At 35.0% G+C, this 25,160-nt stretch overlaps 1 protein-coding gene across 5 annotated transcripts in view; it reads right to left on the bottom strand.

The window, feature by feature from the left end:
• The window catches only part of CDK13 (cyclin dependent kinase 13), a 143,632-nt gene that overhangs the window by 84,350 nt on the left and 34,122 nt on the right, over window positions 1–25,160 (bottom strand). For all 5 annotated transcript variants that reach the window (XM_036246218.1, XM_036246220.1, XM_036246219.1 and 2 more), the window contains exons 2-5: window positions 10,087–10,764; window positions 3,767–3,937; window positions 2,242–2,381; window positions 131–301 (exon numbers count right to left, since the gene is read on the bottom strand). In XM_036246218.1, the coding sequence (XP_036102111.1) occupies window positions 131–301; window positions 2,242–2,381; window positions 3,767–3,937; window positions 10,087–10,764 (1,160 nt within the window). The remainder of the gene's footprint in view (window positions 1–130; window positions 302–2,241; window positions 2,382–3,766; window positions 3,938–10,086; window positions 10,765–25,160) is intronic.

Genomic DNA, 25,160 nt, shown 5'->3' with positions numbered 1-25,160 from the left:
AAACCACTAAAGTAAATAAACGAACTCTTCAATTCAGCTACATATACTTGTGGTCAACACCTATAACAAAATTTGCAAGACAGCTTAATCATGAATACACAGAATTGGTTATGTAAATATGCACACATACCTTTATCCTTTTTAAAATCCAAAGCATCCTCTTTATCGGTAACTATCTCCTTCATATTGATAATACTCTGGTGAGTAAGCTGCCGGAGAATTTTAATTTCTCGAATTGCTGTAATCGGAAAGCCTTCCTTTTCATTATCTAGACGTACTTTTTTTAAGGCTACCATTTCTCCTATTAGAAAATTAAACAAAGTTAGGTTACTAGTTAACAAAAACCACATGAAAGTTTTCTTATTTTTAAATGTATTTTAATTCATAATATTTGTTCCTAACTCTTCAAAATAACCCACAAAATATATTTTAGTTTCCAACATACCACATAATAATGTTTATAGTTCAAGAAATTAGGTCTCTGGCTGAATAATTTATGAGACATTTATCCAAGGTAAGGAATAGTATATACTGTATAAAAAGATAGAGTAGGTAGGTCCATATGTATTGTTATTTTATGTTCTCCAAGATAAATGAAAAAAGCATGATGAAAAAGAATAGATACATTATACTGCCTGGAAAGTAAAGAAGGGGAAGATAAATATGCTTATATATGCATTAAGCTCTCTGAACAGATAAGAAAATTCTGTAGATTATACAGGTGAGAAATTATGCTCAGACATATTAACTTGCCTAATGTTGCCCTGTTATCCAGGAGTGAAAGTGGAATTCAAAATCTGGTTTAGCTGTCTCAAAATTTGCTCTTCCCATTGCACTAAATAGCGTCATAATTTAGATGTTTGTGTCAGATAAAACCTAAATATTAAGTAAAACACATACACATACATGCAGGCACATAAATTCTATTATAAGAAAAAATTCATCACTACATTAACAGTTTGTTCATTCCACTTTTTTAGAAGAAAAAGGAATTCTGTACCTACAAATTTTTCAAAAGAAGAATGTTTATCCCTTTAATAATTAAAACGTATTTGATTATGTTTTGGGAATTGTAAAATGTAGGATAATTTCTTGTTTTATTATACAGCTTTCGAAGTTATAATTTAGTTATCTTTTTGATAATGCAGAATCATCATTATCAACATTATTACTCCATGCTATAATTGCTCAGGATGCATAAGGTAGTCTACCCTGTATTAAATGGCCTGAAATAGCTATGGTATTTCAATTTACTGGTTATTTCAACAAAGAATTATAAAAGTATACTCTGGCTCACTGCATTACTTAGTAAGCTATACAGCTTTTGACAATTACATTTTCCTCTTCCAAAAGGCCTTTTAAAACTTTCTCTAAGGTTCCTTATTCTGTTCTGAAAGATTAAGCTGCTAAATCTGGCCTCTAGCAGGGGTGGGGAACCTTTTTTCTGCCAAGGGCCATTTGGATATTTATAACATCATTCATGGGCCATACACAATTATCAACTTAAAAATTAGCCTGCTAGCTGGGCTGGTGTAGCTTAGTGGTTGAGCATCGACCCATGCACCAAGAGGTCACCAGTTCGATTCCTGGTCAGGACACATGCCCAGGTTGTGGGCTAAATCCTCAGTGGGAGGATAAATCCCCAGAGGCGGCCAATTGATGTTCTCTCTCATCAGTGTTTCTATCTCTTTCTCCTTCTCCCTTCCTCTCTAAAATCAATAAAGATAAACAATTTTTTAAAAAATTAGCCTGCTATATTTGGTCAGACATGTAATATCAGCTGGTATTAATTTTGTGGGCCTTATGCAGCCCGTGGGCTAGACGTTCCCCATCCCTGGGGATAAAGGGTAATTTCTACAGAAAAAAAATATTTTGGCCCCAATAAGTGTTGCATACAGCTTACTACAACCAAATTTACTACTGGGGCTACTAATGTCAATATATTTTATTTCTCTGGTTACTGACAACATAATAATTATTCATAATAAACAAAAAGGAAACCTAAATCCCACCATACTACATATCACAAATACTAAAGGAGCACTTTTAGAAAATATAAATGTAAGCACACCCACTTACATGTACTCAATTCTTACATAAGTGCATATATATAAAAAAAAAACAAGATAAAACAAAAACAAAAATTTAACGTTTTCCCTGAAAATTCTAAAGTAATACAGTAGAAAAGAAGCAATAATACATTGCATAGACCTAAAGAGCTACAGCATTTGGCATTCTTACCAGTGTCTTTATCCCTGGCCTTGTAAACTTGTCCATAGGTACCTTCTCCAATAATTCCGATAATATCAAATTTATCCACGCAGCGTTTTCCCCAGTCAATATCTTTTTCTTTGATTTCACCATAGCGAGGCCCACATATTCTATCAAATATAGTTCTGAGTTTTTATATACAATCAAGCAAATTGAATAAACTGTTAAATATTCAATATCCACCCACCACCCAATTCTATATCCTTTATTTCCCATTAACCTTCCACATTTGTGATCTAAGACAAGTAACTCCGGGATTTGGTACTATAAATTATCACAAAAGTCAAGGTATCAATCTCCACAATGACTCTTCTGTAGACTAGCAGTTAAACTAAGAGAAGAAGTAAAGCTTGTATGAAGGACTTCCAGAAATAAAATACCATTTTGAAGTGAGTGGACAAAACCAATATTAGTATGAAGAGTAAAAGTTCTCTAACCAACCTCCAGAAAGTTTTATTTTTTATTCACTGTATATATACATATATGTAAAACACAAAACTGATCATGAACATTAACAAAAATCTAACCATAAGGCTCATTGACAAATTTAGACTAAGACAGATAAAATTATCTTGAAAATGGAAATACCAGAAAGACTTTTAGTCTAAGAGAGTATACATGTATTAATAAAATCAACTCTCAGGAATCCACACTTTTAAGTGTATGTGTATGGTGGGTATTATACATATGATATTTGACATTCTTCAAAAAGATATGTGGTTTTGTGGTATTTTAATATTCTGGTAGTAACAGAAATGCAAGTAAAGGAATAAAGCTAGTAATACTCAAGGAATGATTATTTTTAATATTTTCTAGCTTTCTGCTCCATTAGAAAAATCACCTCATACTCTTACAGTAGGTGCTACCTAAACAGCAATACTTAAATCAGATCTAACTCAAAGTCTTACACTTTTGATTTATTAAGCAGAAGTAAGGGGAAAAAAAGGAATCGACTCAACATTCTCCCCACTTAACTGATGAACAGTTTTTAAAGGAAAAAGTTATCTCCAGGGACTTACTTGAAAATACTTTAGAATATAGATTTCGAACCTTCTTTCTATTCCACTTCTTACAAAAAGAAGAAAAGATTTAGTTATGGAAGCAAATGGAGCTAAAACCAACGGAAAGTCCAGCAGCTTGCCCATTACTAACTTTGGAATTCTTAATGCTGACTTCTACCCTTGTCTAATTTCAGTGATTCTATGCTATTTAAATATCTTAATTATAAAAGTTGTCTTTAACACATATCATACCCCCCAAAATCAATACATTACAAACTGTAAGAGAAAATTAAATTTGATTTTATTAGTCATTTTGAATAGGTATGCAGGCAATTATGAATTTTTTTTTAAACTCTAATAGAGTTTATTCATAAACTTAAGTTGAAAGAACATACTTTTTATTATTTTAAATCTTAGTTTTGTATTTTATGATTTTATGATGATCCAAAATCATCTCTGGTCAATTTAAGAGCAGGTAGAAAGCAAGCACATACTTAGGCCTCCTTTTACAATGTAACTGTGTTGCTGTTTTCTTTTCCTCTGGACTCTTTGAGAGATCATCTCCTCCTGGTAGCTCAGGGGGTAGTGGTAAATCAGCAAGTAGACATCGCAGTTTCTTTTCTACTTCTTTTTTAACTGCTTTTACTGAAATATTTCCTCGTAAGCTAAAAAATGAATCAGACAATAAAAAACAAAACAAAACTATTTCATTGAGAAATAAAAATGCAGCCATGTCTTTTATTTAAGTAGTGTACAATGGCAAAATAATAAACTGTTTCTTATTTTCCAGATAAAATAATATACTATATTCAACGGCAAATTTAAATTTGGAGGGGTGGTAAAAAATAATGTAGAATTTCACAACTAAGGACATTTGAACAAAGTACGGACTATCAACATTGGTTTATGAATTTTAACAAATGTACTGTACTAATGTCGCTAATAATGAGGAAACTAAGTACAGGGTATATGAAGACTGTACTTTTTCTGTAAGTCTAAAACTGTTCTAAGAAATTGCATATTTTTAAAAATGATATATAATTACTATAAAACTACATTAAAGCTGAAAGTAAACCGTTTCACAAGAAAATTCATTAATTTTGTAACAGCATTTGGTTTTATTCCAGTCAAGAGACAAAAGCTCTTTTGTTGTAATAAGTAAATAAAAGTACAAGCTATTATTCATCTTGCCCATTTTAAATAACCACAAACAACTAATTTAGCTTCACCCCTTTTCAGGTTAATTTTTCTAAACTGGACACCAATTCTTTTCATTTTTTTTAAGGCTCTAGCTTACTAGAATTGCAGGTGAAAATTTTAACTCAATTACTTTGTACTTTTTATGAATACATGAAGAGCTCTAATTTTGAAAGCGCTGTATCTTAACTTGGTAACTCATTATTTTAAACCTCCCAGATATTACAAAATCTTTTATCTAATAATATGACATGTTGAAAGATAATCTTAAAATGATAATAAAATTTGGACTTAACATACTTTCAGAGCAGGTATTCATCCCATAATAAAAAAAAGTTTAGAGCACACCCAGCGGTCTGAGCATTGTACCACGAACTGAGAAGTCCCTGTTCGATTCCTGGTCAGGGCACATGCTAGGCTCAATCCCCGGTGGGGGGGTGTTCAGGAGGCAGCCAGTAGATGTTTCTCTCTCTTAATGCTTCTATCTCTCTCTCCATCGCTCTCTAAAAAAAAGAATTAAATAAGAACATAGATAAAAAAGTTTAGAGAAACTAGACTGCTATGGTTATAAGTTACTAATGAAGTTATCAATATATATATATATTTTTTATCCTCACCCGAGGACATTTTTTGACATTTTGTTCAGATAGAGTAGGAGGGAGAGAGAGAGAGAGAAACATCGACGTGAAAGGGACACATCGAGTGACTGCCACCCGCACGACTCAACCAGGGCTGGGGACAAACTGCAACCGAGGTACGCGCCCCTAGCGGGAACCAAACCCGGGTCTCTCCAGACCACAGGCCAATGCTCCAACCACTGAGCCAAACCGGCCAGGGCGAACATATTATCGCTTAATTTTAATTTCTTACAACAAAACCTATTAACTTTGAACATTAATATTATTATACAACAAACTGACCCTTTAAGAACATCTGATAAAAAGTATTTATCGCCCTGGCCGGTTTGGCTCAGTGGTTAGAACGGCGGCCTGCGGTCCAAAGAGATCTGGGTTCGGTTCCTGCTAAGGGCACATACCTCAGTTGCAGTTTGTCCCCGGCCCTGGTTGGGTAGTGTGGGTGGTTACCACTCGATGTGTCCCTTTCACGTCACTGTTTCTCTCTCTCTCCCTCTCTCCCTCCCACTCTATCTGAACAAAATATCAAAAAATGTCCTCAGCTGAGGATAAAAAAACAACAACGAAAAAGTATTTATCAATAATCAATATAAAATTGAACCTTTTCTTCATAACTCTATGTTACTCACTAGAATGTTCTTTAAAAGAAAAAAACATGCTCAAAAGAAAACTGTTTTGCAGTTTTAAAGTAATGGCATCACAAAGCCTACTTTTCAATTTTATTATTCCCCCATTAAAAATCGTATACCTCTATGTGCTAAGTATTACATAAGGCACTGGAGATGTAACAACAAAAACAATAACAATTAAGATACAGTTCCTCTCAATAAGGAGCTTACAGTTTTTTGGAAGATAGTCAGGTAAGCAAAAAAGATAAAGTACTATACAAACGGATTCCCAGAGTAATGTGGTAGCTAACGGGTAACTGATTCAGGACTGAAAGACAGTAAAAGCTTCTTTAGAAAAGGCATAATTTGAACTCTGTCTGAAAACAGTCTATTGAAAATAATTTATTTAGAAAACAAAGTTGTTAACTTGTAATTAGGCTTTAGTCAAAAATTCTCATTTAACTGAAAATTCAAATCAACATTTTGTTGGGGAAAACTAAACTCAAAGTCTTTACTTATAATTTAAAAATTAAAAGACTGCCTATATTCCAATATATCATTATATGAACTATCAAATTCAGCAAGATTCCCAGAAGAGAAATAAAATATTGCTTTAGAAAAATAATATTATATAATAAAAAACAATGTATTTCTTGGAATAGTTGCAATAACCCATTTGGAAATGTGAGTTTAAAAAAGTTTCCATATATTAAAGCAACAAAAACAACAAAGTGCCTTAGAAAATTAAAACATTTGACTGATAAACACAGATTTGAATACAAAGAAACCATGTTTTTTTATGGAAAGTATTATAGTGTAGGTCTCCAATTTAATCTATTACAGCTAATAGAATCCCAAACAAAACCCAAGGAAGAGCTTCTGAATACAACTTGACAAGCTGAGTGACTATACAATTTGTCTAAGAATAAAAGCAAAAAACTGCCAAGAAATTTCTGAAAAAAGAATAATGAAGTGGGATTTGCCCTGTCATATATATAGTCACCTATATAAAAAAAAAAAAAATCTCAAACCAGAAGCCAAAGAACATGTAATACTGTCTATCCAATGTTTTGTAAACACTATTATTTAACTATCAATATTTTTAAATCATAATATTTACATAAACATTTAGATTCCAGGCTTCTTAAAAAACAAACAAAAAACACTCTAACAACCATAGGCCCAAATGCATGTATAGCAGCAGTGAAGTTGCGGCTAAATAGCAGGGCTGTTCACTAATCAGTAATTTATTCCATCTCTTGACTTTTACAATATGTACCTACCCCTGTAAAAGAAATTTTAGTTTGAGAACCAATATACCACATATCTAAAGAAGTTAAAACAAAAAGATACTGGCAAAGAAATAATAAAATATGTTCATAGAAAAGAGAGTGCAGAAACACAGATATCTGTAAGAATTCTTATATATGGCACCACATATCAGTGAGATGGATTGTTCAATACATGATGTTACTAAATTTAGCAGTCCACAGGGTGTTAGGGGGAAGCCATGTCTTTCTGCTTCATTTAAAATCCAAAACCAAATTTCTGTGAGATGTTAGTTAACCTTTTAAAAATTTATATACTCAGAAGTTTAAAAGGAAAAATAATAGATCTTACTACAATTTTTAAAATGGAAAACATCAATATAGACAAAAACAAAACAAATCTCAAAGACAACAGGCTGAGGCAAGGGTAAACATCCCTAACATAAGGAGTACCTACAAATCAATTAGAAAAAGAAAACAATCTTAAGAAAAAAGCCAGCATAAGATATGAACAAGCAATTCACTGGAAAAACTAAATATCCAATAAATATTCAGAAAGATGCTATATCTTAATACTCAGGAAAATGCAAAATTAAGTCATTACATATTTAGAGATTATCAAAAATTCAAAATTAACAATATTGTTGAAGTAATTTCATACATTTGAGTGTATAAATTGGTACATAGTTTTACTAAAATACAATTTGGCAATTTCTATCAAATTATAAATGTGCATCATTTGATCTTGCAACTATCCTACAAAAACTGCTTACATGTACATTAAATATTAATATAAGAATTTAATAGCAAACAATTATAAATCCAAATTTCCATTAATTAATAGCAGAACAGTTAAGAAGAGCATGATGCATCCGTTCCTATAGGTAGCAATACTGAACCTATCTATATCAAAATAACAAAATCTCTCAACACAATAAATGAAAAAAAAAAGTCAAAGAGTATTATATACAGTATGATCCTAATTATTTTAAAAAGCCAATTAATATTACATGAAAGCATATAGTTAACAGTCTATCTTACAATTTTAGGAGAGTAATGGATTCCAGGTCTAGAAGAGAAGAAAAGTTCAGAGTGAGTCTAAAAGATAGTATTGGCTAGGAAACAAGGAAACACTCAAAAACCAAGGGGGTCATATTAGGGTCAGCTTAAGAGTTCCCACAGGCCAAATTTAGGCAAATGGAGCATCAAAAGTGACTGTAACTGGTGTTGAATCAACCTTTGGCCACACACAAGTTAGTAGTAGTATTCAGGAGTCTTTAGAAAAATGTCTGTGCCTAGGCCACTATGGATGGCTCAGTTGGTTGGAGCATAATATACCCAGGTTGTGGGTTCAATCCCTGGTGCATACAGGAGGCAACAGATTGATGTATCTCTCTCAAATTCATGTTTCTTTCTCTCTCTCCCTTCCTTAATGAAAACATATCCTTGGGTGAAGATTAAAAAAGAAGAAACTTCCAAATGCATGAAACATACAAACACAATAAAAGAAATAAAAGCAGAGACACAACAAAGAGAAAAACAGAAAAGAAGGTGGGTCAAAAATTTTTTTTTAATGATTTAGTATGAAATGTGTCAGCCTTCTCATTAAAAAATAATGCACAGAGAATATCCTCCTTGAGCATTCATGAGTACCTCCTGAGTTCCTGAAAATATCACCAGTAAAAATATATCCCTAAAACATATAAAGAATAAAATAGAGAACAATGAGTCTCACTGGTCCAGAATCACTGGATTCTCAGGTACTAATGATAAGTGACTCAATTCCAGCACTCATGAAAATGACAAATCACTACTATTGTGAACCTTCAATGTTCTTACGTAACAGTCAAACCCGGGAGTACCACAATTATAGTAGTATAATGGGATAACACCTGATTAAATTGGATGGGGTATCTTGGTAACATATTTTTATTGTAGGAAACAAGGGCCTCAGAAGGCATGAAACAGAAAAAAAAATTTTTTTTTCATTAAGATAAAATTTTCATAATGCTAACCAAAGTGAGCACTTGAAAGAACTGCTCACATGGTGTTTTTTGTAGTTATTGTTAATCCTCACTCAAGGATATTTTTTTTTTTTTTTAAGAGAAAGTGGAAGGGAGGGAAGAAGGGAGAGGGAGAGAGAGGGTGGGAGAGAGTAGGAGGGAGAGAGAGGGAGGGAGGGAGGAAGAGTAACACTGATTTGATAGAGATACATCAGTTGGTTGTCTCCCAAACATGCCCCAACTGGTTGCAACCCACATACATGCCCTTGACTGAGAACTGAATCCATGACCCTTCGGTGTGTGGGCAGACACTCTAACCGCTGAGCCACACCGACCAAGGGCCACATTGTGTTTCTATCGACTTATTTTCAAATTCTCTCAGTTCAGAAAACTGCCCATATAGTTGCTTCTTAATAGAAAATAAGGGGGAAAATAGCTCTGATTTCTTCATTAAAAAAAAAAAAAAAAATTAAATGGTGCAATAGGTAGATATAACACAATAGCATAATAAATCTATCCTAGTATACATTTAAGAAACATTCTTAGAACTGCATTTACTTTACAGATATTCTTACCTTCATCCTCTTAAGAATAAAATATTTCAAAATAAAAAATCCAGCTATACCCCCAATATTCATAATAAAAATCTGTAAACATGTTAAAGGAAAACATAACCACATTATGGTTTTTCCATGATTTCTAATTAATCTCTAACTGCAAAATATTTCAAGTCAAGAAAGACTAAACTAAATGGATAAATTAATAAAGCCGCCCAAACTGGTAAATTTAAAAGGCCACTAAAGAAACTTAGAAAAATCGAGATACATGCTTTATATCACCCAGTTCAGACTCTCTTATAAAATGTCCTGTCTCTGATAGTATCATCGAGGAAAACTAAACCAAAGTAAATACTGGCATTTCTAATTCTCAAACTCAAACTGATATAATATATTGTATCCCAAGACAATGACAATTTTCTTCTGAAATTCTTAGCATAAGCTATAATTTTGTCATTCTATAAACAATGTGCTTCATTTTAAGGCATACATTAGAAAGAGAATTACTCCACTTACACAGTTATTGACCAAATTTTCTGCACTTACCTATCAGCATCTTTATCTTCAGGCAACATGGGAGGCAAAGGTAATGGTGGTAATGTAGAGGTCACTAGAGCCACATGTTGTTCCTTCTCCTTGGCTCCTACGCTTGGTGTAAGTGGTTTGGTTTTCTCTTTAAGAGATACTGGTTCCTCCTTTATAGCAGCAGATTTACTCTCCTTCCCAACTATAACTGCTTTCTTCGTGGTTTTATCTACAATCAAATTATTGTCCACCTTTGTTACCTGAATCGGTGGCTTTGTTTTTGTCTTGTCATTTTTTAAAGCTCCAACACTTGAGGGAGAAGGTGCATGCTCAATTTTAAGTTTCTTCACATCCTTCACATGGTTTGTTTGTGATGCGCTGGCACCAGTTTCTGTGTTCCCCTTGGTAGGTGTAGAAGTGTTTGAGGCTTTGGCAGCTTTGGCAGAGGCCTCAGCAGCTTTAGCGGCCTCTGCAGCTTTAGCAGCCTCTGCAGCTCTTGCGGCCTCTGCAGCTCTTGCGGCCTCTGCAGCTCGCGCTTTTTTATTCTTGTTCAATTCAGCTGCCAGGCTACTCTTCAGAGTTAGTGTGCTAGGAGAAATGCTAGAATGACGACTTCTGGATCTAGACAATCTGTGCCTGCTACGAGATCTTGAATGCCTAGATGAATATGGGCTTCTGCTTCGGGATTTGGCAGACCGTCTGGTGAAAAATAATTAAGATTTATTAGTCAGAAATTCAGAAAAGTTCAGCTGAAATTTACAAAAACTGCTAACTGGAGCCTACGAAATAAAAGATTTATTTAATATCAAAATCGTAATATAATTTTTGTGGGAGGATTTCTAAAAAACAGAAGTGCTTTTAAGTAGAATATTATCTAATGATCTGGTGGCTACAGTTTGCCTGAAACTAGAGTGATTGATTATCTTAATCTTGATCTAGCCTACATATGCTCAAAGATGAGGTTGGATGAAAGTAAATCTCTGAAAGAAGAAATACTGTTAAGAATTAGGAGGAAAAAGTGTGATAAAGCATCACTACTGTCTAAGAAATAAGAAGCAGGCAACAGGATACTAAGGGTAGCAGTAGAGGGTGAAATTTGACTAATATTTTACCAGGGAGACAATCTCTACATCTCAAAAGCACCCTCACCCATTGATTTCAGAAGTAGGTCTGTCTACAAGAAGAGTGAAAAAGACAAAACCTGTCATTAGGCAATAAGTAAAAGTCTCTAAATCTTGGAAACTACTTAATGATCGTGCAATTCACTTCTCAAAAATTATTGGAAAGCACAAAACATATATTTAAAAGCTCCTATAAAACAAACGCAGCAGACCACCAAATGAAAAGTAGCTCAGCTTTTCAAATCTATACCTTATCAAAACTTGATACTCACAAGACAAAACACTATGATAGTACTTTAATATGTTATCTCATTTAATGCTCACATCAACCCCAGTAAGGTATCTATAGTTTACAGGTAAGAAACGGAATCTAATATACTAGGTTACCTAAATCAATCCCATACTTACTGGTGGTTACACTGGTTATTATTTTATTGCCAGGACCCTATCCCTCCAAAACTCTTCCATCCTATTCTATGACTAAGGAAACTGATCTCAACAGATGCATCTTCTGTGTTCCAGTGCTGTCTATCACCGGCAGAAGATCAGAAGGCAGAAAAAGGCTGGATTATTTCTTCCCAGCTTCTTCCCTTCTTTGGACCACATTTTCTGACAGAATCTGTGTCCCTTTACCACCATAGCTCCTGTAGGCACACCTCTCTCCACAGCTCTACTAGGCTCCACTAACACATCCCCTATGGGTTTCCTTAATCCACCCCATCTCTGTGGTCCTTCATTAAAGTCTCTTGAATTTCTGAGTTTGATTCAGTTTCATTCTTGAACCTTGTTTGATCTAACTGTGTGCCAGGTCTTAAACCCAGACCTTTTGTCTCTGAAGTAGGTAGATTGATGCAATTAACACATTAACATACTGCCAAGGAGAGAACTCTTGCTGAAATTTTATACAAGTTATTGGAGAAGGGTAAATAAAGAGTAAGTAAAGAAACTTCTGGGAACTGTAATTAAAATGTAAAGAAAGAAAAGAAAGAACTGGACATTTCTCTTTATATCTGATATTAATATACTATAAAAGAAAATGTTTAGAAACATTCTACAATTCGAATAAGAAAACAAAATAATGATTAGGTTTAGAATAAACTTAAATACAAATTCAACTCATTCCTCATTCTTTAAAAACATCTCAATATGTACTGAGGGCCAACTAGTGTTCAGCAGAACTAAACTAGTGTTTCATACAAAATTCACATAAAATATTTATTTCACATTATTTCAGATTAATGAGAACTCTGGTAGGAAATATTTCAATAAAACACTTGCTTATCATTAAATATATATATATATCATTAAAGATATCACTTAATATATATAAATATACACATATACATACACACACACACACGTATATATATCAATCATTAACATCACCAATGAGGTTACAATTATTCATGAAAATGAGAGAAATGTTTGGCTGTAAATACTTTGGATAATTTAATATAGAAAGCAAAAGTGTTATAATATGAAGTAATTAGCCACATTTTAAATTGCCTCTCCTGGCTCTGGCTGGATAGCTCAGTTGGTTAGGGCATTGTCCCAATATGCCAAAGTTGTAGGTTCAAAATCCGGTCAGGACACGTACAAGAATCAATCAGTGAATGTATAAATAAGTGAAAAACAAATTGAGATCTGGCCAGTTTGGCTGAGTGGTTAGAGCGTTGGCCCGCAGACAAGAGAGTCCCGGGTTCGGTTCCCACTAAGGGCATGTACCTTGGTTGCAGTTTATCCCCGCCCCAGTTGGGGTTGTGTGGATGTCAACCTGTTGATGTGTCTTTCTCACATCAATGTTTCTCTCTTTCTCTCTCCCTCCCCCTCTCCCTCCCACTCTGTCTGAAGATAAATGCAAAAATGTCCTCAGGTGAGGATTAAAAAACCCAAAAAAACAAACTGATATTTCCCCTTCTCTCTCTCTCTCAAATCAACAAATAAAAAATTAAATACACTACAAAGAAAGAAAACCACAGGCCAATATCCCTGATGAACACAGATGCCAAAATCCTTAACAAAATATTAGCAAATCCGATCCAGCAATACATCAAAAAAATTATTCATCATGATCAAGTGGGATTCATCCCAGGCATACAAGCATGGTACAATATTAGCAAATCAATACATGTGATACACCATGTAAACAAAATGAAAGATAAAAACCATCTGATCATATCAATAGATGCTGAAAAAGCATTCGACAAAATCCAGCACCCATTTCTGATAAAAACACTCAGCAATCTGGGAATAGAGGGATCATATTTCAACATAATAAAGGTCATATATGAAAAACCTACCGCCAACATTATACTCAATGGGCAAAAACTAAAAGCATTTCCCTTAAGAACAGGAACAGGACAGGGATGCCCACTTTTCGCCACTCTTATTTAACATAGTACTGGAAGTCTTAGACACAGCAATTAGACATGAAGAAAAAATAAAGGGGATCCAAATTGGAAAGGAGAAAGTGAAACTGTCATTATTTGCAGATGTCATGATATTGTATTCAGAAAACCCTAAAGTCTCCATCAAATATCTACGACTTAATAAGTTAATTTGGCAAAGAAGCAGGATACAAAATTAATATCAAGAAATTGACGGCATTCTTATATACCAATGATGAACTCACAGAAAAAGAAACTAAGAAAACAAACCCATTTACCATCGCAGCAAAAAAATTAAGATACCTAGGAATAAACTTAACCAAAGAAGGACCTCTTCACAGAAAACTACAGGTCATTGAAAAAAGAAATAGAGGAAGATATAAAAAAGTGAAAGCACATACTCTGTTCATGGATTGGGAGAATTAACATCATTAAAATGTCCATGCTACCCAAAGCAATGTATAGAGTCAATGCAATCCCTGTCAAAATACCAATGTCCTATTTCACAGAACTTAAACAAATACTCCAAAAGTTTATATGAAACCAAAAAAGACCCCAAAGAGCCACAGCAAACTTGGAAAAAAAGGACAAAGTATGAGGGATCAAATTACCAAATTTCAGGTTATACTACAAAGCTACTGTAATCAAAACAGCCTGGTACTGGCATTAAAAACAGGCAGATAGATCAATGGAACACAGCAGAGAACCCAGAAATTGACCTAAGACAATATGCTCAATTAATATTTGACAAAGGTGGCAAGAGCACACAGTGGAGTCAAGACAGTCTCTTCAATAAATGGTGTTGGGAAAATTGGACAGCTCGTTGCAAAACATGAAGCTAGATCCCCAACTTACACCATACACAAGAATAAACTCAAAATGGATAAAAGGCTTTTAAATGTAACTCATGAATCCATAAAAATTCTAGAAGAAAATGCAGGCAACAAAATTTCAGACATATGCAGCACAATTTTCACTGATACAACACCTAAGGCAAGAGAAACAAAGAAAAAAATTGTACACATGGGACTACATCAAATTAAAAAGCTTCTACACAGCAAAAGAAATAACCATCAAATGGAAAGGAGACCATAACTGCCAATGATGCATCAGATAAGGGGTTAATTTCCAATATATATAGAGTGCTCATACAACTTAACAAAAGGAAGACAAAGAACCCAATTAAAAAATGGGCAGAGGAACTAAATAGACACCTCTCGAAACAGGACATACAAAAAAATGCTCAACGTCACTAATCGTCAGAGAGATGCAAATTAAAACAACAATGAGGTAACACCTCACACCTGTCAGAATGGCCGCCATCAACAAAGCATCAAACAAGTGTTGGCAAGGATGTGGAGAAAAGGGGACTCTAGTACACTAGTGGTGCGAATGCAGACTAGTGCAGCCACTGTGGAGAATACTATGGCGTTACCTTAAAAAGTTAAAAATTGAACTTCCATGTGACCCAGTGATCCCACTTCTAGGAATATACCCTAAGAAGCCTGAAACACCGATCAGAAAGAATATATGTACCCCTATGTTGATAACAGCATTATTTACAATAGCTAAGATTTGGAAACAACCCAAGTGTCCATCAGTAGATAAGTGGATAAAAAAGCTGTGGTACATGTACACAATACTATGCAGCTTTAAGAAAGAAAGATCTCTTATCCTTCGAGATGAAATGGAGGGACCTGGAGAGTATTGTGCTAAGTGAAACAAGCCAAGCAGAGAAACACAAATATCACATGATCTCACTTATTTGTGGAATATAATGAACTAAACAAACTAATGAACAAAAATTGAGCCAGAGACATAAAGGTAGGGTACAGACTGACAAACCTCAAATGGGGGGAGGTTGGAAGGGGGAGAGATAAACCACAGAACTTATATGAATGTATGCATGACCAATGGACATAGCCAACAAAGCTGGGGATGGGGCAGGGTGGATGAGAAGGAGGGTGTCTATGGGGGAACAAGGAGAAACATCTGTAACAAAAACAAATTAGTAAACAATAAAAAAGATAAATTTCCTCTCCATTAAGACTCTTGGACCTCTAAATAAGCTTGATAAGTCATGTTTCCACACCCTGATCAAATACTAATGAGGAGCAGAAAGTACACAGCAGACGAAAGCAGAGAATGTCATCGCATCAGAGGTAATAGCACAGAACTTTTCCTAAATTAATTTTCCTACATTAACCTACAGACATATAAATTATATTTAACTGGGAGATTTATGATCAGTAAATTTTACCTAAGAAATAAGATAAAAATATACCAGGGAAAATCCCAACATAATGAACTCCTCTGGCCTATTACATTATTCTCTTCTGGATAGAATCTGAGTAAGAGAGGTATCAGGCAAGAGTTAAAAAAATTTGCCTTATAAAAAAGATATTTTTGGGAAAAGGGATATTTAGAAAATGCCATTTTTATGGTATCTGGTCTCTACCAATTAAATTCTTCTAGATAAACCCTCTTTTCCTAATTCCTCTATTTCTCTTCCTTAACTTCCTAAGAAAAGTTCCTTAACTTTTCATGTCATAATAAACTTACATTCTCCCAGATTACTATATCTGCTAACAAATTTCAATTACATACTTACTGTTATAACAAACTTAATTTAGAAACTTAAAACTAAACATAGCCCTGGCTGGTGTGGCTCCATAGTTAGAGCATTGGCCCACCCACTGAAGGGTCATGGGTTCACTTCCCAATCAAGGGCAGTTACCTGTGTTGCCAGTTTGATTCGTGCAGAAGTCAACCAATCGATGTCTCTCTCACACCTCCCCCTTCTCTTTCCCCCTCCCCACCCCACACACTCCCTCCCTTCCACTCTCTCTAAAAATCAATGGAAAAATATCCTTGGGTGGAGATTAACAACAAACAAGCAAGCAAACAAAAAACTAAATATAAATACAAAACTCAAGTTTAGGTTATTTTTACTTATGATCTAATATATCAGCCATACAAACTTACAATGGTAAGAGAGAAGGGGATCTCTAAGACCATAAGACCATATAATGAACTACATCACAATGTCCTACTAAAAGGACTGAAATGCACGGTGTAGACGATAACAAGGCCCTGATTAATAGATAAAATTTTTCTTCTTTATAAAAATGTCTTTTCTAGTCCGGCCGGTGTGGCTCAGTGGTTGAGCGTCAACCCATGCACCAAGAGGTTACCAGTTCGAATCCCGGGCAGGACATATGCCCAGGTTGTGGGCCCAACCCCCCAGTGGGGAGCATGCAGGAGGCGGCCAGTCAATGTTCTCTCTCGTTGATGTTCCTCTCTCTCCCTCCCTTTCCCTTCCCCTCTCTCCAAAATCAATAAAGAGCCCTGGCTGGTTTGGCTCAGCAGTTAGAGCGTGGGCCTGCGGTCCAGAGAGACCTGGGTTCGGTTCCCACTGAGGGCACGTACCTCGGTTGCAGATTTTCCCCAGCCCTGGTTGGGTCATGCGAGTGGCAACCACTCAATGTGTCCCTTTCATGTTGATGTTTCTCTCTGTCTCTCTCCCTCCCACTCTATCTGAACAAAATATTAAAAAATGTCCTTGGGTGAGGATAAAAAATAAATAAAAAAATAAAATAAAATCAATAAAGAAAAAAAATTTAAAAATATAAATAAAAATGTATTTTCTAATATTTCTATAGTGTAGTGTATATTCTGCAGTGAATATATATATATATTAGCTGTTTCTCATCTATTTTTAAATTTTTAAAGAGGTTACAGGATCTCTTTAAGAAGTTCGGACACTTTTTTTATGTATCTAAGGTTTTCCAAAATTCATATAACATAAAGCAGGATGAGGATAAAATTCCAGTATCCTGAAACCCAAATGGTTAGCGTTCATTGTTAATTAGCTAAGTGTTCCTAAGAGAGAGAGCATGTTATACTGTTCACTCCACTATATCACACAATCTCTTGAAGAGTGCAAGTGTTCCAAAATTCTGCGTAATAAGAAAACATGGATTCTTAAAACTTTTACTACAATAATATCCAATCCCTCATTATAGAATGGTGATATACAACAGAACTTTCTGAGATGATAGAAATGTTCTATGTGTGTAATAGCTGATAAAGTGGCCACTAGTCACTGTATTTTTTAGCCGAATTTTTGTATCCTGCTTATTTCACATGCTAACAGTAGCTATGTTCATTTCAAAATCTTGTTGACAACCTCAAAATACTTCCCATGCAAAGATGCTTCAACATATGCAAATCAATAAATGTAACACATCACATTAACAAAATGAGGAATAAAAATTCTATGATCATCTCAATCAATGCGGAAAAGTTTTTGACATAAGTCAACATCCATTCACAATACAAACTAAACAAACTGGGTAGAAAAGGAATGTGCCTCAAGATAATAAAGACCATATATGACAAGCCCAGAGCTAACATCATACTCAACACTGGAAAGCTGGAAGCTTTTTCTCTACGATCAGGAACAGGAAGGACAATGATGTCCAACTCTCACCAGTTTTATTCAACATGGTATTGGAAGTCCTAGCCAGAGTAATTAGACAAGAAAAAGAAATAAAGGCATCAAAATCAGAAAGGAATAAGTAAAATGTTCTGTTTCCAGATGACATCTTACAAATAGAAAACCCTTCAAGACTCCACCAAAAAGCTGTTAGAATAAATGAATTCAATTCAGTAAAATTACAGGATACAAAATCAACATACATAAATCAGATGTATTTCTAAAACTAACAGGAAACTATTGAGAAATTAAGAAAACCATTCCATTTACAATAGCACCAAAAAGAATAAAATGCGTGAAAATAAATTTAACAAAAGAGGTGAAAGAAATTGAAGACACAAATTAATGGAAAGATACTCTGTGCTCATAGAATGAAAGAATTAATAGTAAAAATAACCATAATACTCAAAGCAATCTACATATTCAATGCAACTGCTATCAAAATTCCAATGGCATTTTTCACAAAAATAGAAAAAAAATAAACAATCCAAAAATTCCCATAAAATCACAAGACCTTGAACAGCTAAAACAATCTTGAAAAAGAACAAAGCTCTCTCTCTTCTTTTCTCTCCCTCCCGCTCTATGTGAACAAAAAATGAAAAAATGTCTTTAGGTGAGGATTAAAAAAAAAAAAAAAAAAAATGTCCATACCACCCAAAGTAATCTATCTATAGATTCAATACAATCCCTATTAAAATACCAATGGCATCTTTCACACATCTAGAACAAATATTCCAAAAATTTATATGAAACCAAAAAGGACACCTAATAGCCTCAGCAGTCTTACAAAAGAAATAGTATAAAAAAACCTGACTTCAAATTATATTACAAAGCTATCATAATCAAAACAGTATGTATGTTACTAGTATTGTAACAGCTTTATTAACTATAACAGTACTATGCAGCCTCTTAAATTCATCTGCTGTTTCAAAACATCCTTCACCCTATCCAATCCATACTTACATGCAAAGTGAACACCTTCTTCTAAGATCTGCTCCTTACCAGTGTCTGTTTTTAATTTCACCACTTTCCTCCACCCATTTACCCAGTTCAGAAAATTTTCCCAGTTTCTTTGTGTCCATCCCATCCCAACAATTATCTCATTGATCCTAATTCTACATTCCTTTACATTCATATTTCTCTACACATTTCCTATTGCTGTTGTAACAAATTAAACAACACAAATTTATTATCCTACAGTTTTGGAGGTCCAAAGTCCTAAATCAGTCTCAGTGGGCTAAAATCAACCAGGGCTTTGTTTCTTCTGCAATCCCTTGGGAAAATATATTTCCTTGCCTTCTCCACCTTCTAAACACTCCATTCCTTGGCTCATGATCTCACATCAATCCGACCTCTGTGTCCATAATTACATTTTCTTTCCCCCTCTGCTTCTACCATCATGTGACCTTTCTGATTCTGACCCTCCTGCCTCCTTTTATAAAGACTTTGTGATTACATGGTGGCATTTTTATATACGAATAATAAACTATCAGAAAGATAAATTAAGAAAACAATCCCATTTACTATTGCAACAACAACAACAAAAAACAAGATACCTAGATATAAACTTAACCAAGGAGATAAATGACCTGTACTTGGAAAACTATAGAACACTGAAGAAAAAAACTGAGGAATAACACAAATAAGTGAAAGCATATACCTTGTTCATGGACTGGAAGAATGAACATCATTAAAATGTCCATACCAGGCCTGGTCGGTCTGGCTCAGCAGTTAGAGCGTCAGCCTGCAGTCCAGAGAGACCCGGGTTTGGTTCCCGCTAAGGGCACATGTCTCGGGTGCAGTTTGTCCCTAGCCCTGGTTGAGTCGTACAGGTGGCAGCCACTCGATGTGTACTTTTCACGTCGATGTTTCTCCCACTCTCTCTCTCTTCCTTTCTTTCCCTCCCGCTCTATCTGAACAAAAAATGAAAAAATGTCCTTGGGTGAGGATAAAAAAAAAAAAAGATAAAATGTCCATACCACCCAAAGCAACCTATAGATTCCACACAATCCCTATTAAAATACCAATGGCATCTTTCACACATCTAGAACAAATATTCCAAAAATTTATATGAAACCAAAAAGGACACGTAATAGCCTCAGCAGTCTTACGAAAGAAATAGGGTAAAAATTTGACAGGTGCATGGAAAAAAAAAGAAAAAGAAAAAGAAAAGAAACTAGACCACCAATTTACACCATACACAAGAATAAACTCAAAATAAAAGACTTAAATGTTAAGTCATGAAACCATAAAAATCCTAGAAGTAGACACAAGCATTAAAATCTCAAACATCTCTTGTAGCAATATTTTTGCCACTATATTTCCTCAGGCAAGAAAAAAAATAAATAAATAACTAAACAATAAAGACTACACCAAACTAAAAAAGCTTCTGCACAGTGAAAAAAACCATAAACAAAATGAAAGGGGAACCCAATGTACGGGAGAAATATTTTTGCCAATGATACACCTGATAAGGGGTTAATTTCCAAAATATATAACAAACTTACACAACTTAACACCAGAAAGACAAACAATCCTATTAAAAAATGAGCCAAGGACCTCAATAGATACATCTCCAAAGAGGATATATGATGGCCAAGACATATATGGAAAAATGTTCAACAACACTAATATCAAAGAGGTGCAAATTAAACCCACAATGGGATGTTACCTCACATCTGCCAGAATGGCTATCATCAATAATCAACAGGCTATAATGCGGAGAAAAGAGAACCCTCATTCATTGTCAGTGACAGTGCAGATTGGTGCAGTCACTATATGGAAAACAGTATAAAGTTTCCTCAAAAAAATTAGAAATGTAACTGTCTTCTGACCCAGTGATCCCACATCTGGAAATATATCCCAAGAATCCTCAAGTACTAATTTGAAAGAATATATGCACCCCTATGTTCATTGCAGAATTATTTACAATAGCCAAGATCTGGAAACAGCCTAAGTGCCCATCAGTAGATATGTGGATAAAAAAGCTATGGTACATTTACATAATGGAATTGTATATGGCCATCAAAAATAAGGAACTCTTACATTTTGTGACCTGGATGGACCTGGAGAGTATTATGTTAAGTAAAATAAACTAGTGAGAGAAAGATAAATACCATATGATCTCATTTATATGCGGAATCTAATAAACAAAATAGAAACAGAGGTAAGGATACATGGAACAGACTGACAGCTATCAGAGGGGAGGGGAGTCTGGGAACTGAGTAAAAAAAGGTGAAGGAATTAGCCAAAAAAACCATATTTTATATATATATATATATATATATATATATAGAGAGAGAGAGAGAGAGAGAGAGAGAGAGAGAGAGAGAGAGATCACACAGACACAGACAACAGTGTGGCAGCCAGAGGGGAAGGGAAGGGGGGTGGGGACTAGGTGGACGTGGGCAAAGTCGGGGGAAATGGGGACGAAAAGAGACCTTTGCTTGGGGCAATGGGTACACGATGCAGGGTGCAGATGTTTCATTGAGTTGTACAACTGAAATCTGTATGGTTTTGTGAGGTTTTTCTCTTCCTATCCAAGGCTAAGTCCTCTAAAATGCTATCAATCTTATACTCTCCAGATCCTTACTTCAGAATGTGGTCCATAGACCAGCAGCATCAGCATCAGCATCATTTGAAAACTTGTCAGAAATGCTGTATTTCAGGCCTTAACTCACACCTTTTGATACAGGATCTGCATTTAACAAAACCCTCATTAGTTTCATATGCTGAGCTCCTCCACTGCAATTGTCCCCTCAAGAAATAATTAACTCAAGTCTCTAAGATCTTTAAAAACAGACCAGAAAGAAACAAGCAAATGATGTTACCTTGATATTGTATTTTTACCTCTGCTTCCAATTACAGCCAAATTGTGGCTTAAATCCTCACTTGCAATTACTAAGATGACCAATTATAAATCTACCTTTCTTTGGGGTAGAAAGAAAAATATTAGTATCTGTGATGACAAGGTTGACCACACCCTAAAAACACTTCTTAACCATTTCCACTATTTTTTCCTGATTATTTTCTAATTTCTATGGTTGTATCTCAGTGCTCTTTAAGGTTTTCTTCACTATACTCATTCTCCCACAATACTTTAATTTATGCTTATGTATAGTTTAAATTATCACCCAAACATTGATTACTCCACCAAGTTATCCTCCTCTTCCCAACTATCCTACATGCACCTTCAACACAATACACTTAAAACTATTAAGCTTCCTCTGCAAACCTACCCCCTTTCTCCTTAAATATACCCTATTCTCAGCCAGTGACATCCATTGAAATAGCAGAAATCCAGAAGTCATTCTATATTCCACAAGGTCCCTCATTTTCCTTCCTTTTTCCGTACCCACTGATATCCAGGACCTGTCAATTCTACATGTAAGCATCTCTCCAGTTTTCCAGGCTCTTTATCCATCCCCATTGCTACTATTTCACATTAGGTTTTACATCATCTGTCACCTGGCCCAATTGGTATAGAGACCAAAGCAATAAAACGTAATTTCCAAAATAACCTTTTTGCCAGGTTCCCCACCCTTTCCAATTCACTATCCATACTGCCGCCTGCATCTTTCACTTATCCTTCTCCTGGACTCTTTTTTTTTTTTTTTTTTCTTTTTTTTTTAATCCTCACCCGAGGACATTTTTCCATTTTTTGTTCAGGTAGAGTGGGAGGGAGAGAGAGGAACAGAGAGAGAGAAACATCGATGTGAAGGGACACATCGAGTGGTCACCACCCACACAACCGACCAGGGCCGGGGACAAACTGCAACCGAGGTACGTGCCCTTAGCGGGAACCGAACCCGGGTCTCTAAGGACCACAGGCCGACGCTCTAACCGCTGAGCCAAACTGGCCAGGGCGCTTCTCCTGAACTCTTCACAGCCTTGTACTACATACAAAGACCTTGTCCTGCCATTCCAACACATAAAGTGTTGGCCTAGAATGTTTCCCTCACATTTCTCTCTTCACCTCTTTTATCTGCTAAGTAAAGGGATACTTCATATCAAAGCACCAGGTCTACCACACCTTTATATAAAGCCTTCACTTATTAAGCCAGGCAGCTGCAAATGTTCCTTGTCCTGTGATCCTACCACCTTTTGATCATATCTCATTAGACTAATAATTAGATAACCTGTCTTCCCCAACAAAACTGAGATCACTGTACCTTCATAGCCCCACCTAGCACAAACATGGCAATAGCAGATGCTCAATAAATATTTGAAGAATTAAGTATACTGCTGATAGTATTGTTATTGAATGTGATTCACCTTCCTTAGTCTGGTACCCTACCTCTCTTATTAAGTTCTGAATCTACCTAATGCTTCTTTCCATGCCTTTACTTTCACCGATTCACCAACTGAGAAATTCTCTTCCCTCCATCTTCTATCAAAATCCTATCCATTTTTCAAGGCCTACTTCAAGAGTCCTTCCTTGTTCAGAAAACCTTACCACCAACTTCAAGAAAAAAGCAGGCTCTCCCTTCTTTGAATCCCCTTAGCATTTTATAAGATCTTTATCATGTTTAATCATTCCACAGCCCTTAGTTTATTTTATTAACCAAATATTTTACATCCATTATTCAATAGTAAGTTAACAAGCAAAAGTAATTTTCATGTATTTTATGTACCACATTGTCTATTAGACTATATCCTCTTTGAGGAGCAGAAATGAGCTATTTTTTGTTTTTTGTTTTTTAAATTATTCCACAGCCCTTAGCATAAATACCTCATAAACACCAGTCTTTTACTGAATAAACAAACATACTACATTGAATCTCACAGTTTACAAAACACTTTTCCAGGCATTTTTTCATTTGATGTGCTTTTTATAGCAACCAAGGTATAGAGAAAGCAGATGGGAAAACTAAAATAAAGAAGGTTAAGAAGTTTATTTAGAGGCTAGGAGCTATGAAGAAGTACATTCAAACTCAAGACCAAGTATTTCAATTCACAGCCAGGTACTATTTATTGCTACCACACCATACTACATCCTTCCCCTCCATTTATTTACTTCTTGTCTATCTTAATGGATCAAGCTTTATAAACTATCTCCTCTATAACCTCCCTATTTTCTGAAATCACACAACACTTGTTACATACTGCCTTGTATTTTATATCTTTGGCTTTTAAAAACATTTAAGTTGGGTTATGTCATGCCTTTGCCTAAAACTCTCCAATGTTTTCTCACTTCATTAAGAATAAAAGTAGAAATCTTTGTCATCTACAAGACCCAAACTGCCTGTCATCTTTATTATATCCTCCTTTACTCACTAGGCTGCAGCCATAATAGACTCTTGTCTGATTCTTCAAAAAGTCACACTTCTTCCTGACTTTGTATCTTAACACATACTGTTTTCTCTTGGGGTGCTCAGATCATCACAAGGCTGATTCTTTCTCATCATTCAGGTCTCCATTTATCAACTCCTCGGTGATATTCCCCTCACCAAAAAGATAAATGAGCACATCTATACCCCTTCTCCTCCTCCAGTGTTTTATTTTTATCACTATATCCTCAGTGCCTAAAACTGTTTCTGGCATGCAATAAGGGGTAAAAAACTTTGATTGAATCGAGGAATAAAATAGAGCCAATAACCGGTTATCTACTTCTCTAAATGCCTCCAAATACTAACAGAATGCTTTGCATAAGTAGTTTCCAGCTAGTTAACCAATGGTCATAAGTCCTACTTAAAATTCTACTTAAACTAAAAAGTTAGGAGACAAGTACAGTTAGTTAATTACCATCTTCATATAAACACTTAAATTTATTTTCTTTATTAACAGCTGAACATTTTACATCTATTATGAAATAGAAATTTAATGAGCAAAACTAATTTTTCTAATGTAAAACATTCCTTATTTTTAAAAACTAGAGGGTCTTCGTGATTAGAAAAATAATACAGTCAGAGACGAAATACAAATAGCCAGTAAAGAAATTAAAATGCTCCCTTCTGTTTGGTAACCAGAAAAGGCAAAATAAAATAGTGATAATAAATTTCTACCCTTCAGAATGGCCAAAATAGAAATTTTGAAAATACCACGTATTTAGGAGAATGCAGAGAAATGGTCACATATAAATTATCAGAG

The sequence above is a fragment of the Molossus molossus genome, unplaced genomic scaffold (assembly GCF_014108415.1).
Source record: "Molossus molossus isolate mMolMol1 unplaced genomic scaffold, mMolMol1.p scaffold_m16_p_7, whole genome shotgun sequence".
Classification (NCBI taxonomy): Eukaryota; Metazoa; Chordata; class Mammalia; order Chiroptera; family Molossidae; genus Molossus; species Molossus molossus.
Note: the sequence above shows the minus strand (reverse complement) of the source record. Positions and strands in the feature narration are given on the sequence as shown.